Here is a 15,127-nt window from a genome sequence, read left to right on the forward strand (position 1 = left end):
GGGTAGGTTGTGTCGCTGGTGATGTAGGGGACCTGGGAAGTTTCTTGGTGTGTGTATGAGAGGGCCCTCTCCCTGCCGCATGGTCCGCGCCGCTGGTGGCTGGAAGGGCCTGGCTTTCTGGGGGCTTCTTAGGGTGGGAATCAGGGAGGTACTGACTGGCAGCCTGGGCCCCGCATGGCCGGTAGGCAGGTCAGAGGTTATCGGGCTGAGCCGGTGGAGCTGGTGGTGCTGGAGGTGCTGGGCGGTGGGGGCGGGGGTGGGTCTCCCAGAGCACGCTCTGGCATGGAGGGTTTGGAGCTTACTGTGTACAGCTCTCATTTTTTCCCTCTACTGCAGGCCAGAAGCAGACTTGAGAAGTTGTCTATCTTGAGAGTGCAGCTCTGTGCAGGGGTAGGGGGGGAGTTTATCTGTCCACTTGCAACCATGGCTGAAGGCTTCCACACTGGCTCTTTTGGGAAGAAAGTGCAGGGGACAGGAGGACGCCTTACAGGGTCACATTTAAGGCTGGTTACCTCCAAGGATGCCCAGGGCACAGTGCCCCCCCTGCTCAGAAGACAGGTCCATTCGGTCCTTTGGGACGTTTTCCCTAAACGTGTGAGGGCCAGAAAACTCTCGGAGGCTCAAAGAACAGACGTAAAGAGAAAACAATAAGCGAGTGCCTGCCTGATAACCTGGGCTGGGCGGCCCCTGGAAGGTGCCACAGAAGGACAGAACAGCTGCGTGGTCAGTTCAGGGAGGCAGGGTCAAAGACCAGGAAGGGGCTGGGAGTCAGAGGGAGTGTGTAGGTGCCCCGTGGGCACTGTAGAGACCTCAGGCTGGGGGCTTAATGCAGGGTTCTGAGCCCAGAAAGTCCAAATTCATGGTGTGGGCAGGGCTGGTTCCTTCTGCTCAGCCTTTCCTCCAGCTCCTGTGAGGTCCCGCTGACCTTGGTGCCCTGGCTGGTAGAAGCATCCCTCCAGTCTGCTCCGTCTCTGTCTCCGCTCTTAGGAGGGACCCTCACTCTCAGATTTTGTGTGCTCAATAGTGTCCAACTCTTGAGAGTCCTTATGGACTGTAGCCCGCCAGGCTCCTCTGTCCATGGGATTCTCCAGGCAAGAATTGTGGAGTGGGTTGCCATTTCCTCCTCCAGGGGATCTTCCTGACCCAGGGATCGAATCTGGGTCTCCCAGAACTGCACACAGATTCTTTACCACTGAGCCACAAGGGTTCTCTCCAAGTTCCAGATTGTTGTGTGGTGTTAGCCAGGAGCTTGCCGTCTCTGGTGAGTGCCCAGTAAGGTCTTCAGAGAGGAGTCCTGCAGGCGGCCTCACTCAGCCCCCACCAGGGCTCTTTGGAACAGCTGGGCGGCCCCTGGGAGCCCCTTCCAGAATCTTCTCGGGGTCCAGCTGTGGCCTGTCTCACTCTATAAACCCACTTCCTCCTTCTGGTTTTCTGGACTCCTCCTTCTCTGCCAACCACCCACCGGAGTGTAGAGACCAAGTCCCCCTGAACCTGCGAGTCAGCCTTGATGCCTGTAGGGCTTTGCAGTCACTGAGACACCTTCCTCTTGCCCAGCCCAGCTCGGCCACTTTGGGGTCATGCACTGTGACCCACTCCATTCCTCGGGAGGCCTGGGGGAGCAGCTGGACTCCTGGGTGCTGCCCTGACCGGGGCCTGAACTCTGCTCCTCGGGTCACTGTCCCCTGTAATTAGGCCGGAGCTCATATGGGCCTGGGCAGCAGCCGCCTGCCGCCGCCCCCAGGCCACAGCCCAGAGACGTGCAGAGCTCCATCTGGTGTGATTAATGGAGGCTCCACCTGGGCCCAGCAGCCCCTGGTATTAGGCTTTTTTTTTTTTTTGCATTTTTTAAGTGTTCCTACCATTTCCTGCTGTAGTCAGCGAGGTGATTCCTCTGCCTGCTGGTTGGGGAACGACCAACCTGCTCTGGGCTGAGAACAGAGAAGGGAACTGGAGCTTCTCCAGGAGGGGCCATCACACTGACCACCGGCCTGACAGCCCGGTGCCGTGGAGCCAAGACTAGGGGTCTCCGGGTCCTGCTCTGCCCCCCACCCAGTTGTGGGGAGGAACCAGCATGGTCACGGATGGACGGATGGCTGTGAGCAGGCCGGCTTGTCCACAGGCTCTTATTGTGGACGGGATGATTCTTGCTCCGTGGTCAGGGGTGGGGCTGGGGAAGCACCCAGGGAACAGCCCTCCATGGGACCCTCTGGTCGGCAGAGGGGCTGTGCTCCAATCTGGAAGCAGCTCCTCTGTTCTCTGTGCAGGACAGGACCCTCTCGGGGGCATCTAGGGCTGTGGGAGAGGGGTGTGTTCATTAAGGGGGAGGGGTGTGCATTAAGGGGGAGGGGTGTGTGGATTAAGGGGCCCTGTAGCCTTTGCGCCCTCGGAGCTGCAGCCTGTGGCTTCAGGTTTTGAAGTCAGTCTCCTCTCAGGGGCTGCCTCTTGCCCTCCTCGGCTGCCATTTATCAGGGAACCTTTGACCCACGGAGGCCAGAAAGGTCCTCTGTCCCCTCCTGTCCGCTGCAGGCTGGGCCACACCTAGGCCTTCTTCTTCAGCCTTTCAGGAAGCCTGGGCTCACCGCCTCCCACCCCCCCCACCCCATGTCCCCACCCGGGTCAGGATATTTTTCCCCTGTCTGCCCGCATCCCTGTGCATGTAGCTTCGGCCCAGTTCTGTCTGTCCTCTCTCTGCAGAGTAGAGCTCACAACTGGCCTAAGGGGGAGGACAGATGGGTCTGAATGCGCTCGTGTTCTCATAACTTTTAATTTTACTATGGAAAGAAGGAAGTGCAGTGTCTTAGGGTGATTGTTAGAGTCGGCCTGGAATGACCCCGGTGTCGCCAGAGCCAGGGGAAACCGGGAGATGGCTGGCGTGGAAAGAGGCCCCAAGTTAAGAAGTGGCTTCCCTGTGACATTTGTTGCGGTTTTGCTCTGTAGGGAGAGATTTCTTGAAGCAGAAGTTGCTACGTGGCTGTCCCACGATGCCTACCAGGGTCTCTTCTGTCAGGCGGGTCCTTGACCCTGAGAGCCGTCACCCAGGACCCTTCTCTGTTGGCAGGAGGCAGGAGGGGAGCATGGGTAATGAACCCACCTTAGCTGCTTGGACTCGTTGCCTTGATGGGAACACTTGGGAGTAAATAGGGTGCCCTGACCGAGGACCGTGAAGCAACAGGTGTGAGTGGGGATGTCCTGGGGGGCTGGACGTCCCGGGGGGCCCTGCCCCAGGAGGATGGGGGTGGGGAGGCTCAGAGGCTGGGTGGGGGTGGCAGCCCGCAGCAGGAACGGGTCACCCGGCCAAGGCATCAGCAGCTGTGAAGGGCTGGGGTAAGCTGGCGTCTGGTACAGGCTGAGAGGGGAGAGGGCCTTCCCGCCAGGGCGCCCGTGTGCCCCGCCAGAGCTGGTGAGGCCCCGCGGGACGTGGCTTCAGCATCAACAGAAACCGAGGAGGCTGAGCGGAGAGGCCGCAGCGACAGAAAGGCTTGTTCTGGATCCTCCTGCAGCTGCCAAGTGCCCCAGGCCAGGGCGCGCTTCAGGCGATAGAAATGTGGTCTCTCCCAGGTCTAGAGGCCGGAAGTCGGGTGTGGGCGGCACTGGTTCCTTCTGGAGACTCCGAGGGAAGGTCTCATCCAGGCCCCTCTCCCGGCTCCAGCGACGAGAATCCTCGGCGTCCTTTGCTCGTGGGTGCACCCTTCCATCTTCACACGGCTTCTCTGTCATCGTCTCCTTTTCTGTGTCTTATGAGGACACTTGTCTGGGTTCAGGGCCCGCCCTCATCGAGGATGGTCTCACCTTGAGAGCCTACCCTGAGTCCATCTGCCTGCTAAGCGTGCATGCTAAGTCACTTCAGTTGTGTCCGACTCTTTGTGACCCTGTGGACTATAGCCCTCCAGGCTCCTCTGTCTGTGGGATTCTCCAGGCAAGAATACTAGAGTGGGTTGTCATTCCCTCCCTCAGGGAATCTTCCCAGCGATCAAACCCTCTTCTCTTATATTTCCTGCACTGGCAAGTGGGTTCTTCACCACTAGTGCCACCTGGGAAGCCCAGGGACCCTTTTTCCACGTCACTTTCACAGGTGCCAGAGTTAGGACTCAGACATACCATCTTGTGGGCCACTGTGGGACCAATGTCCTCTGCAGACAGCTTAGGATTTGGATGCCCTTGTACAGGCATCAGGCAGGATCCGTTCTAGGTGGATTAGACCCTATAGCTGGGCTGGGGAGGGCAGGTTCTGCCTGTGTCCTCGCTTGCCAGCATGCAAGAGAGCTTTTTGCAGGGAGAAATTAATGTAATGAATTGGGGATTAAGAGAGGGTCTGGAATCTGAGGGCTGGCTATTGACCACAGCTGCCACTGGGCTGCCTGCCCGTCGTGGGTGGGTTCTTGTTCATGTCCTGAGTTGAGGGGGCCAGGGTCACCTTTGCACTCTTTTTGGTGCCTGGAACATCATGGGTGGGAAGGGCTTTGTGGAGGGTGTCCCTGTGGTGAGTGGCAGCCTGGGGAGGGAGGAGGAGGGGGCCTGCTTGTTTCTCTTGGCCCAACTTGGCAACCCAGCTGGCGGGCACAGCCGACCTCCTTCGCACGTCGCTGTTCCAGGGCGGGCGGTGGGCCAGGCCTCCCCGGAGGGAGACTGTGAGGAGCAAGAAGGCACCCCAGAGTGCCCATGTCCTAACAGCCGAAGGAAAAGACAGTCCTCACATTGTTGGGGGAGGATCTTCCAGGCGGTCCAGTGGTTAAGACTTCTCCTTCCAATGCAGGGTGTGTGGGTTCAATCCCTGGTTGGGGAGCTAAGACCCCACATACCTCTAGGCCAAAATACCAAAACATAAGACAGAAACAATTGTAACAAGTTCAATACAGACTTTGAAAATGGTCCACGTTAAAAAAAAATCTTATATTAATTGAGAGGAGTGGAGAGGTTGGGGGCTTTCCAGGTGGCACTAGTGGTAAAAAAAAACCCACCTACCAGTGCAGGAGGCATAGAAGACACGAGTTTGATCCCTGGGTCAGGAAGATCCCCTGGAGGAGGGCATGACAACTCCCTCCAGTATTCTCGCCTAGAGAATCCCATGGACAGAGGAATCTGTCGGGCTGCAGTTCATGGGGTCACAAAGAGTCGGACATGACTTAGCACACACACGGAGAAGTTGACCTCACACTTTTTGCCTGGGTTTCTCGAGCGCCTGGTGAACCCAGAGTTCTCAGGGGCACTGGCCTTGCCCCGCGTGGCCCCTCAGGGCTCAGTGGAAGTGGCTCCGCTGGGTCCTTCCGTGTGGAACAGTGCAGGGTGCGGAGGTGCAGGCCTGCGTCTGTTCAGGGAGCAGGGGCCGTGTGCTGCCCTCAGCCACGTGTGCGGCTAAGCCCAGGGTGGCCAGTGTCCTCAGCCACCACGCTGACCCCCAGGACCCTGAGCCGGAGTGGGAGGCAGGATGGCGCTGGTGCCAGACGAGGTTCGTACGCCGTGTCTGGACCCAGAGCCCGGCCAGGCCTGCTCGGGGAGGGCGGGGGAGAGGCCTCTGGAGGATCCAGAGCTGTGGGTGCCAGTGCTGGGCCTCCTCTCTTCCTTTATTTGGACTTTGTCTTTGGCTGGGTCGTTGTTAAACAAATGTGTTTCTCGGTGGGAAACCCAGGGCCACCCGCTGCCGTTGCTGTTTACCAACGTCCTTGTCCCAGGCTCTGCTGGGCCACAGCGTCTATTTTAAGCGCTTCCTTTTGGACTGTTTTGCTTCCGGAGGACACCCCCTCCCATTGAGACTCCACTGGGGGTGCTGGGGGACCCCAGAGTGCTTACCTGTCAGTTACTGCCCCAAGGCTGTTTCCTGGGGAAGAATGCTAACCGCTTCCTGCCTTCCTGGCGTGGGGCGCTAGGTGGGCACCAGGGGCAGATACTGGCCGTGGATGTGATGGACTCAAGGGAAAGAGGGGTCGTGCAGCCTCGTCCACCCCCGCCGAGGTGCACAGACAGATGGTAATTATACCAACAACAGCTGTGATTGCTGCCTGGGCATCGCCATGTCTGTCTGCCGCTGACACAGCTGACAAGGCACATGGAGAAGCGGAGGCCCAGCAGTAACAGTGGTCGTGCCACCATGTTCGAGCCCCTGCATTTATTTGGTCCCGAGGCAGGAGCCCACCGCGCGTCCAGGCTGCAAGGCCCCCTGCTGGCCCCTGGCCAGCTCTCAGCTCATCCGAGGCACGCAGGGCCATTGTCCTGCCCTGTCCTCTGTCTGGAACTGTCACTCTGACCCCACCCAGCCCCCCTTTCCCCAGTGAATTCATTCATTCGCTGGGACCATGTCTTGCTTTTGTGGCTTTGGGTTCCTTTCCTTTGCAGGCGTGTTATTTCAGGGACTGGTCCGTTGGCCTGTTGGTTCTTCTTCCGTCTTCTCTGCCGCCCTGAAGGGAGCTTGTCCACCCAGCTGCAGCGCCAGCTCCTGGTCCCCATGGGAGAGTGTAACCAGGGGGACTGAGTCCACCCCAGGGGTCACACATGCCCCAGACTCGCTCTGATGGGTTTTTCTGTGCTCTTTCTCAGCAGCCTCAGGCCAGGGAGCAGAGAGGTGCCCTCCACCTGGCACCCTGGGTTCCCTGGGTGTCTGACTCTGGCTCCCATGTGGCTACTGTTCCTCAGGACAGAACTTGCTTTGCTGCTGCCTGGAAGAGATTCACACTGACCAGGGCCACTGCTTCTGGAGCCTGAGCCTGGATCAGAAACCCCCTGAGCTGTGACAGTGGCCACGTTGCTCCTTCCATGGGCGCTGACCTTGGTTTTAACCTTGTTCTTTGCATGACATTTGTCCCAGGCTGGAGCATGGCTGTAGGGCTCGCCCCATGTCCCCTCTCCAGACTGAGGTGTGCTCCAGAAAGTGCTCCGGAGCGAGGAGAGGTATGCTCACAGCTGCACCCTCACAATGGCCTCTTGTCTGCAGCACATTCCTCCTTAAACAGGCCCAGATCCAGGCTGCTCTCGCCCCGACCCCCGCGGGCATGATGCCGGGAGGTTTGCATTTGGCCAGGTGGCCAGGCCTGTGCGGCAGGCAGCTGAGACTGTAGGTGTTTGATGGACCGGGAGAGGCTGGGCCAGAGGTGGGGTGATCCACACCCTCCCCCTCTTCTTAGCAGGGTTTGTTTTTTAAGAACAGTGTTGATGGTTTTATCCCCTAAAAATATGAAGTGACCCACATTAGCGTAGGTACCTTGGGAAAAGGCAGGAAAGTGTAATGAATTAAACAGCCACCTTAATTCCATCCAGAGATGGCTGTTTTCCTCCAGTGTGCAGGCGCATGTGTGTGTGTGTGTTCGCGTGTGTGAGAGACGACGTCAGGCCCGTGCACGCATCTTGGGTTGTTCTGCTATTTTTACTTAGTATTCTCAGCATTTCTCCTCTTCAGAACCATGATTTTGATGACTTTGCAGGACTTCGGCATATGGGTTCAGAAAATGTCTATAAACTCGAATTGTTTCCAGCATTTGCTGTTTTAATGCTGATGCAAATGTCTCATACATAAATCTTTCTGTAGATCTGTAGATCTGATCATTTCCTGGGGGGTGAATTCTCAGCAGTGGGCCAAAGGTCTTCAGGCTCTTGTACACATGGGGGTAGGCGGGTGGGGGCCAAGGACAGCTTTGGAGAGCAAGGGAGGTTCAAGCCTGGTTTTGTGGGCAGGGATCTTGCATTCACGAGAGGAAGGAAGGGAATGGTGTGAGCAGGGGTGGGCCCTCGTGCCCTGTGGGTGATGGCAGTTCTTTCCCCTCCCAGTGGCATTGTGGGGACCCTCCCAGTACAGCCTGGCCCCATATTTGTCAGGTGCCCTGCAACGGTGCATTCATCCTGTCCAGCTGGGCACCTCTAGCTTGCTTACTGGGGGCATTAACATCCTGCAGGCAGGAGAGGAAGCAGCCTCATTGCCACTCCCCACTGGCCTGGTCCATTGAAAGGCCACTTTCTGCCCATCAGTCCCTCAGACAGCCAGTCATCATATGTGGTCACCTAGGGGCGTCCATTCTGCAAAATGACCAGCTCCTGAACACTCTTGTTGTCTTCCACGGCCACACGTGGACACCCTGGGCTGCCTGCCTCTCCACCAGGAGCAGGGAGAAGAGTAAAGTGAAAAAAATACCCACTGCCATGGTGGGTTATACCCATTCTTCAAGGAGGAACTGGAGGGTGTTGGCAGGGAGAGTTTGACCCAGGGAAGGGAGAGGTGGCTGTGCGTGTGTGGGCACGACTGGAGCGTGTTTCTAGGACGCCCATGGGGGACGGGATACCAGAGGACCCTGTCCTGCCAACTTCGTGACAAGCCGCCTCCTAATTTTTCCCAGCTGGGTGCTCATCATGTCACAACATCCTCTGTGTAGAGACAGCTGCTCCCGGGGCGTCCCTTGCAGAGCCTGCCTTAAGAAAAAAAAAGATCTTTGGTTTCATCACCAAATATTTTGGGGTAAATCTCGAGCGCTGTTATTCTGTGATGACTTCTCCCACCGGCCGGGGTTTCGTGTGATTCTGGGAAAGGAAAAAGGAGGCTGCTTTTCCTCCCCTGGGTCCCTGATGCAGTTTTCTGGAGCTCGGCCACGCTTCCATCGGTCCGTCTGTTGGACGTTTGTTGAGTGTGATTGGGGCTGGGTGCAGAGTGGGGGTGATAGCACCCGCAGGAAGGGCCCCAGACAACCTTGTAGCCGAGAGGTTTCATCCGTCTAATGGTCCCTGTGTTAACTTCCTGTGACTGCTGTAACAAATGACAGCAAACCGCGTGGCTTACACAGAAATTGACTCTCATGGTTCTGGAGACTGGAAGTTTGAAATCAAGATGTCAGCAGGGCTAGCTTTAGGGAAGAATCCTTCCTGGCTTCTTCCAGCTTATGGTGGCTCAGGCATCGTTGGCTTTTGACTGCGCCACTTCAGCCTCTGCCTCTGTGATCACATTATCTTCTCCTTTGTATGTCTCAACCTTCTCTCTTCTTTCTCTGATAAAGACACTTATAGGAGGACTCTCTGTGACCCCATGGACTGTAGCCCACCAGGCTCCTCTGTCCATGGAATTTCCCAGGCAAAAATGCTCAAGTGAGTTGTCATTTCCCCCTCCAGGGGAATCTTCCCGACCCAGGGATTGAACTCGCGTCTCCTGAAGCTCCTGCATTGCAGGCGAATTCTTTACCACTGAACCATCCGGGAATTATGCAACTTACAGCCCATCCTAAATCCAGGACAATCTCATCTTAAGTCCTTACCTTAGTGACATCTGCAAAGACTTATTTTTTTTTTTTAAAGAAGGTCACATTCTCGGTTCTAGGGGTTGGGACTGGGACATAATCTTTGGGGGAACACTGTTTGAAGTGCAACTGCTCAGCGTGAAATGGGGGTTGAAGTCCCGATGCCTGCCTTCCCTGGGCCCACAGTTACAAAGCTGTGATCCAGTCTGATATGCGGATGACACCACCCTTATGGCAGAGAGTGAAGAAGAACTAAAGAGCCTCTTGATGAAGGTGAAAGAGGAGAGTGGAAAAGTTGGCTTAAAGCTCAACGTTCAGAAAACTAAGATCATGGCATCTGGTCCCATCACTCCATGGGAAATAGATAGGGAAACAGTGGAAACAGTGTCAGACTTTACTTTTTTGGGCTCCAGAATCACTGCTGATGGTGACTGCAGCCATGAAATTAAAAGACGCTTACTCCTTGGAAGGAAGGTTATGGCCAACCTAGATAGCATGTTTAAAAGCAGAGACATTACTTTGCCAACAAAAGTCCGTCTAGTCAAGGCTATGGTTTTTCCAGTGGTCATGTATGGATGTGAGAGTTGGACGGTAAAGAAAGCTGAGCGCCGCAGAATTGATGCTTTTGAACTGTGGTGTTGGAGAAGACTCTTGAGAGTCCCTTGGACTGCAAGGAGATCCAATCAATCCATCCTAAAAGAGATCAATCCTGGGTGTTCATTGGAAGGTCTGATGTTGAAGCTGAAGCTCCAATACTTTGGCCACCTCATGAGAAGGGTTGACTCATTGGAAAAGACCCTAATGCTGGGTAGGATTGGGGGTGGGAGGAGAAGGGGACGACAGAGGATGAGATGGCTGGATGGCATCACCGACTCGATGAACATGGGTTTGGGTAGACTCCGGGAGTTGGTGATGGACAGAGAGGCCTGGCGTGCTGCAATTCATGGGGTCGCAGAGAGTCGGACACGACTGAGCGACTGAACTGAACTGAACTGAACTGATCCAGTCTGGCTTCTTAAGTTATGGAGAGAAAGCACCCAAGGCCCAGGAAGGGACGGAGAGCTGGCTCATGTAACGGAGGAGAGGACCCCGGCTCTCTTCCCAGTCCTAGCGGACTGGGGTGACCAGAATGACACGGGAGAGAGTGCAGTGAACTGCATGGGGCCTGGCCAGGCTCTGGGAGGAGGCAAGAGTGAGCCTGGCTTTGGGATGACTTGGGGGTGGGAAGAAGAGTGCTCATTTGTGGGGATGGCGTAAGCCATCAAGGACACCCCATCAGCCCTGGAGGTTTGCTGAGCAGTGACCGTCCTGATGGTGGAAACAGCCCCTGTCTCCTCAGAGAGAACTAGACTAACCAGGGTGGCTGGCGGTGCCAGGCAGTGAATGTCTGGATGGATGATATAGCCGAATGCTAAGTGTGCAGATAGCATGGGGCCAGGGAGTGGCATAAACGAGGAAAAACAGCAAAGCCAGGAAGAGTAGCCGAGAAAGGAGAGGATGGTGGAGGGGCTAGGCGTGTGCTTTTGGTGGAGATTTTGTGTTCTGGGGAGCAGTGATCTGTGCCTGTGCTGGTCTGGTTCCAACTCATTGCCAAAGCGGGACTGTGGATGGTTGAGTCAGAGAGGTTTTTGCTTTGATTTTTGCTTTGCTTTGGTGCTTTGGGTCTTAATTTTTGTGAGTCACAATTGGAGGGGCTTTCAGATGGGCTCCGCAGGGAGGGGGCTCTTTCAAACAGGGGCACAGGCCTGGCCAGGACTCATAGGTCGTCTCATTCCTGTGGGCAAACCTGGCAAAGAGCCCTCACCCCGCCTAGTTCCTGTTCTTCCCAACTCAGCCCCAAGGAGTTAACACCGAGGACTCCTGGACATGCATGTGCTGAGGTGGGTGGGGTGTGGATCCCTCCTCCAGGGAACTCACAGACAGACAGGAGCCACTATCAAGGAGAATTTGGACAGTGCTCTCGGGGCGGGGGTAGACCAGATGTCTCGGGAGGCCCTGGGAACCACTAGAGATCACAGTTCTGGGCACTCAGCCCTGGACTTCCTGGCCAGTTTAGCAGCTACTTGACCTCTCTCTCCAGCACTTCAGGCTTCTTTGGATGCGCGGTTTGCACCCAGCGGTATCTTGCTGGACAGCCCCTGGTGAGAGGCGGAGCTGTGCTAGGTTGGGGTCCCTGCACAGGCTTTCCCTGCCGCCCTTGGCCGTGAAACTGATCAATCTGGAAGTGAAGTCAAGTCATGGTGGGGCCCACTGACTGATTGCAGCCCACAGATGTGATTTTGTTCAGCTGCACAGCGTTTTTAAGGAGGTTGTTTTGCTTCGTTTGTGCCAGCATTTAAAAATCAAGAGATTACATATTAAAAAAAAAAAGATCCAGATTTCTCCCCAAATATGCACAGTTCCCTCTCCGGTCGTCCCTACAGGGCCTCAGGGAGGGTTGAGGTTTGCAAGCCAGGATTTTGTGCCCTCTGTCAACCGAGAAGGAGGTGTGCCCACGGCTTAGAGAGGGTCCCCCGAGGGGTGCTGCGTTTGGGGAACTGGTAGTACCGGCGGTCGGGTGTCAGAGTCTGGAGTCCCCTTGGCTTCCTCTTACATCCAGCGCTTCAGAGCACATACTCCCCTGGCCACCCACCCACTCAGCCACCCATCATGCCCTGGTCTTCTGAAGGAGGGTCTGTCTATAGAGAAGAGATGAGGGCTCTTTGGGAATTTGGAGGAAGTAAGACTGGCAGGAGGGGCTGCTCAGAATGGCCCTGAGAGTTAGGGGAGGAAATGGTGCTGGGTGGTCCCTGTAATCCTGGGGTCCTGGGGCTGGGAGGTGGGGAGGCAGTGGGAGAGACCCTGTGGGTTGCTGAGAGCCCAGGCTGGAAGGAGCTGGTGAGTGTTCCTGCTACGTGGGCCCCTTCCTGCTCTGGTCTTTATAACCGGGTGCAGCTGGTTCTCGTTTGCAGCGAGGCTGTGGGGACCATGGGGCTGGCGGCTTCTCGGGCACCATCCCCAGCCCCTTGTGGGGAGCGGACGGACCCTGATGGAGATGGTAGGGGCTGGGGCAGGCGGAAGCACTGGGCTGTGTGTGGGGGGGTGGGAGTTGGGTGATCAGCGTCCCGCATGGGCCTGGGTCCGGCTGGGGCAAGTAGCACAGGATGGAGGCAGATGCCGCTGGGGGCGAGGACTAAGAAGTTCACAGTGGTGTGGACTTTGCCAGGGTCTCTATTACTCCACCAGGTGGACATCCACGTGGTTAGAACCCTGGGCCTTGGAGGTAGATGCGTCTTCTGGCTCTGCCGCTAACTCCACGCCGCCAGGCATGTTACTTAAGCACGCAGGCCTCGGTTTTCCCATCCATATCAGGGGATTGTAGCATTATTTACACCATGGGGTTAGGGTAGGGAGCAAATGTGGTTGTGCATGGTAAGCCCAGTGCCTTGCCTGTTGTTAAAAGTCCCAGTGTTGGCTGTTCCTGCTGTCGTTGATATGATGGTGTCATTCCCATCGAGATTCTTACTGGCTCTTGTTATTAGGGGCATCTTCCATCTGATGGGCTTCCTTGGTGGCTCAGATGGTAAAGAATTTGTGTGCAATGCAGGAGACCCGTGTTCGATCTCAGGGTTGGGAAGATCCCCTGGAGTAGGAAATGGAAACCCACTCCAGTATCCTTGCCTGGAGAATTCCATGGACAAAGAAATCTGGTGGGCTATGGTCCATGGAGTCACAAAGAGACATGACTAGGCGAGCAACACTTTCACTTTCCCATCTGTTATTGGTGGTGGTGTTTGCTGATGCTGTCTGTGTTGGGTGGAGGTGATGAAGGGTAATGGTGGCCATGACAGGAAAGAAATCAAAATCCTCTCTTGAGCTGGAGCCATCCTTACAGAAAATGTAGATGGCGGGGCCACTGCCATGTCAGGACAGAGGAGTCCTCCAAGCTTCAGTCTTTTCTGTCTCCCTCAGAACGTGTGGCTGCTCGTGCCTCAGCCCCTAGTAGAATGGGACTGTCCCCTTTTCTTCCTGAGAGGTGAAAGGGCACAGGAGTCTTCCCTCTTGCACCCGGAGCCCTTGCTGCAGCCTCCCTACCGGCTGCCTTCTGACGTTCACCACTAGCAGGATGCTTCCAGGTGTTTCCCAGCCATCTGCTTATCCTATTCTCCTTGCTTTGTCTTCCAGCCTTGAAAAGATCTTTTGAGGTCGAGGAGGTTGAGACGCCCAACTCCACTCCACCCCGGAGGGTCCAGACGCCCCTGCTCCGGTCCTCTGTGGCCAGCTCCACACAGAAATTCCAGGACCTGGGTGTGAAGAACTCTGAGCCTGCAGCCCGCCATGTAGACTCCCTGAGCCAGCGATCCCCCAAGGCCGCCCTGCGGAGGGTCGAGCTGTCCGGGCCCAAGGCTGAGCCCGTGTCTCGGCGCACTGAGATCTCCATCGACATCTCGTCCAAGCAGGTAGAGAACGCCGGCACCACCGGGCCGTCCCGGTTCGGGCTCAAGCGGGCCGAGGCGCTGGGCCACAAGACGCCGGAGCCCGCCCCCCGGAGGACGGAGATCACCATAGTCAAGCCCCAGGAGTCAGCCCACCGGAGGATGGAGGCCCCCGCCTCTAAGATGCCCGAGGTGCCCGCTGCCCCCGCCGCTGACGCAGCCCCCAAGAGGGTCGAGATCCAGGTGCCCAAGCCAGCTGAGGGGCCTGTCTCCCCCATCCCACCCCAGACCCTGGAGAATTCAGAACTCGCCCCGATGTCTCAGCTGCAGAGCAGGCTGGAGCCCAAGCCCCAGCCCCCCGCAGCCGAGATCCCACCCAAGAGCCAGGAGGGTGAGTAGCAAGGCGCCAGTCACCTGTGCTGTGATGATTTGGGGAGTGGGGAGCTGTCTTTGCCCTGGAATCTTGGAGAAAGAGCTGAATATTGAGTTGGGAGGTAGTCTATACTGAAATCTCAAGGGCAGGGACTGCGGGGCTCTTACTGTCCCATAGTGGACCACAATGCAGCAAGCTGGATTTCAGTTAGATTCTGCAAAGAATCTCTGGGTTGTGAGGATCTCCCTTTAATTGGTCAACAGGGCCATGGTGTAACCACTGCTGCGACCCCAGGATGTCGGGGCAGGAACCAGGACAGGCTCGTGTCGGGGCGGGATGGCTGTGAGACTCCAGGACAGGCTCTCGCAGTCCTGGTGGTCGGTGGTCCCTGGGCCTTGGAGAGGCAGGCTTGGGTTCTAGAAGGGTGATAGCTGCCCTGCAGGTGCCTCCAGGGCAGAGGTTGCGGGAGGTGGGAGGGGTCGGTTCCTGCACTGGAGGGTCTTCCGCCCAAAGGAGGGAGGGTTGTGCCCAGACACAAAGGGAATATGACAGCGCCTCATCTCTGCGTGCTAGGATTTTCAGGACTGCCAGGAGGGATCCCAGACCAGGGGGCCCTGTGATTCCTGCCCACATCTCTGTTCAGGGCTCTTCTGCTGTCTAGGCGGCAAGTAGGGGCGTGGCTACCATCCTTGGAAGGTCTAGACCCAGACTTGTGCTCATGGGGAGCTCACAGCGGAGGTGATGCTGTCCTGTGAAACGCTATTGCTGTCCCCTGCCCCACAATGAGGCTCTTGGCCCCACAGGCTGTGTTAAGGTGTTGGCTGAGCTGTGAGCCTGATGAAAGCTGGGTCCAGTTGTAATCCTGGGACTCTAAGCTTAGTAAATGTTCAAAGTGTCCCTTGGGTTGGACAGGCAGAACATTCTGGGTTTTTGATTAACCTTTTAAAAATTACTTTTAATTGTGGTAAAACATATAATGTTGACCATTGTAGCCATTTTTAAGTGTACAGTTCATGCATATTAAATATGTTCTGTTGTTGTGCAACTGTCACCACCATCCATCTCCACAACTTTTTCATCTTCCCACCTGAAACTCTGTCCCCATTAACTTCCCTCAACCCCTAGCACCTGGC

The 15,127-nt window shown here is 56.4% G+C and overlaps 1 protein-coding gene and 1 long non-coding RNA gene across 5 annotated transcripts in view; one reads left to right on the plus strand and one right to left on the minus strand.

Annotated features, from left to right (window-relative positions):
- The window catches only part of SEPTIN9 (septin 9), a 179,338-nt gene that overhangs the window by 83,916 nt on the left and 80,295 nt on the right, over window positions 1-15,127 (plus strand). For all 4 annotated transcript variants that reach the window (XM_081575587.1, XM_081575589.1, XM_081575588.1 and 1 more), the window contains one exon: window positions 13,371-14,012. In XM_081575587.1, the coding sequence (XP_081431713.1) occupies window positions 13,371-14,012 (642 nt within the window). The remainder of the gene's footprint in view (window positions 1-13,370; window positions 14,013-15,127) is intronic.
- Window positions 2,870-11,548, minus strand: LOC145540660 (uncharacterized). The gene is made up of 4 exons (XR_014078462.1): window positions 8,643-11,548; window positions 5,107-8,533; window positions 3,688-3,841; window positions 2,870-3,126 (listed from the first exon to the last, which is right to left on the minus strand). It is a non-coding gene; the product is annotated as an uncharacterized LOC145540660 (long non-coding RNA).

Source organism: Giraffa tippelskirchi, chromosome 3, assembly GCF_054371585.1.
Source record: "Giraffa tippelskirchi isolate mGirTip1 chromosome 3, T2T-mGirTip1v1.2.pri, whole genome shotgun sequence".
In the NCBI taxonomy this organism is placed as follows: Eukaryota; Metazoa; Chordata; class Mammalia; order Artiodactyla; family Giraffidae; genus Giraffa; species Giraffa tippelskirchi.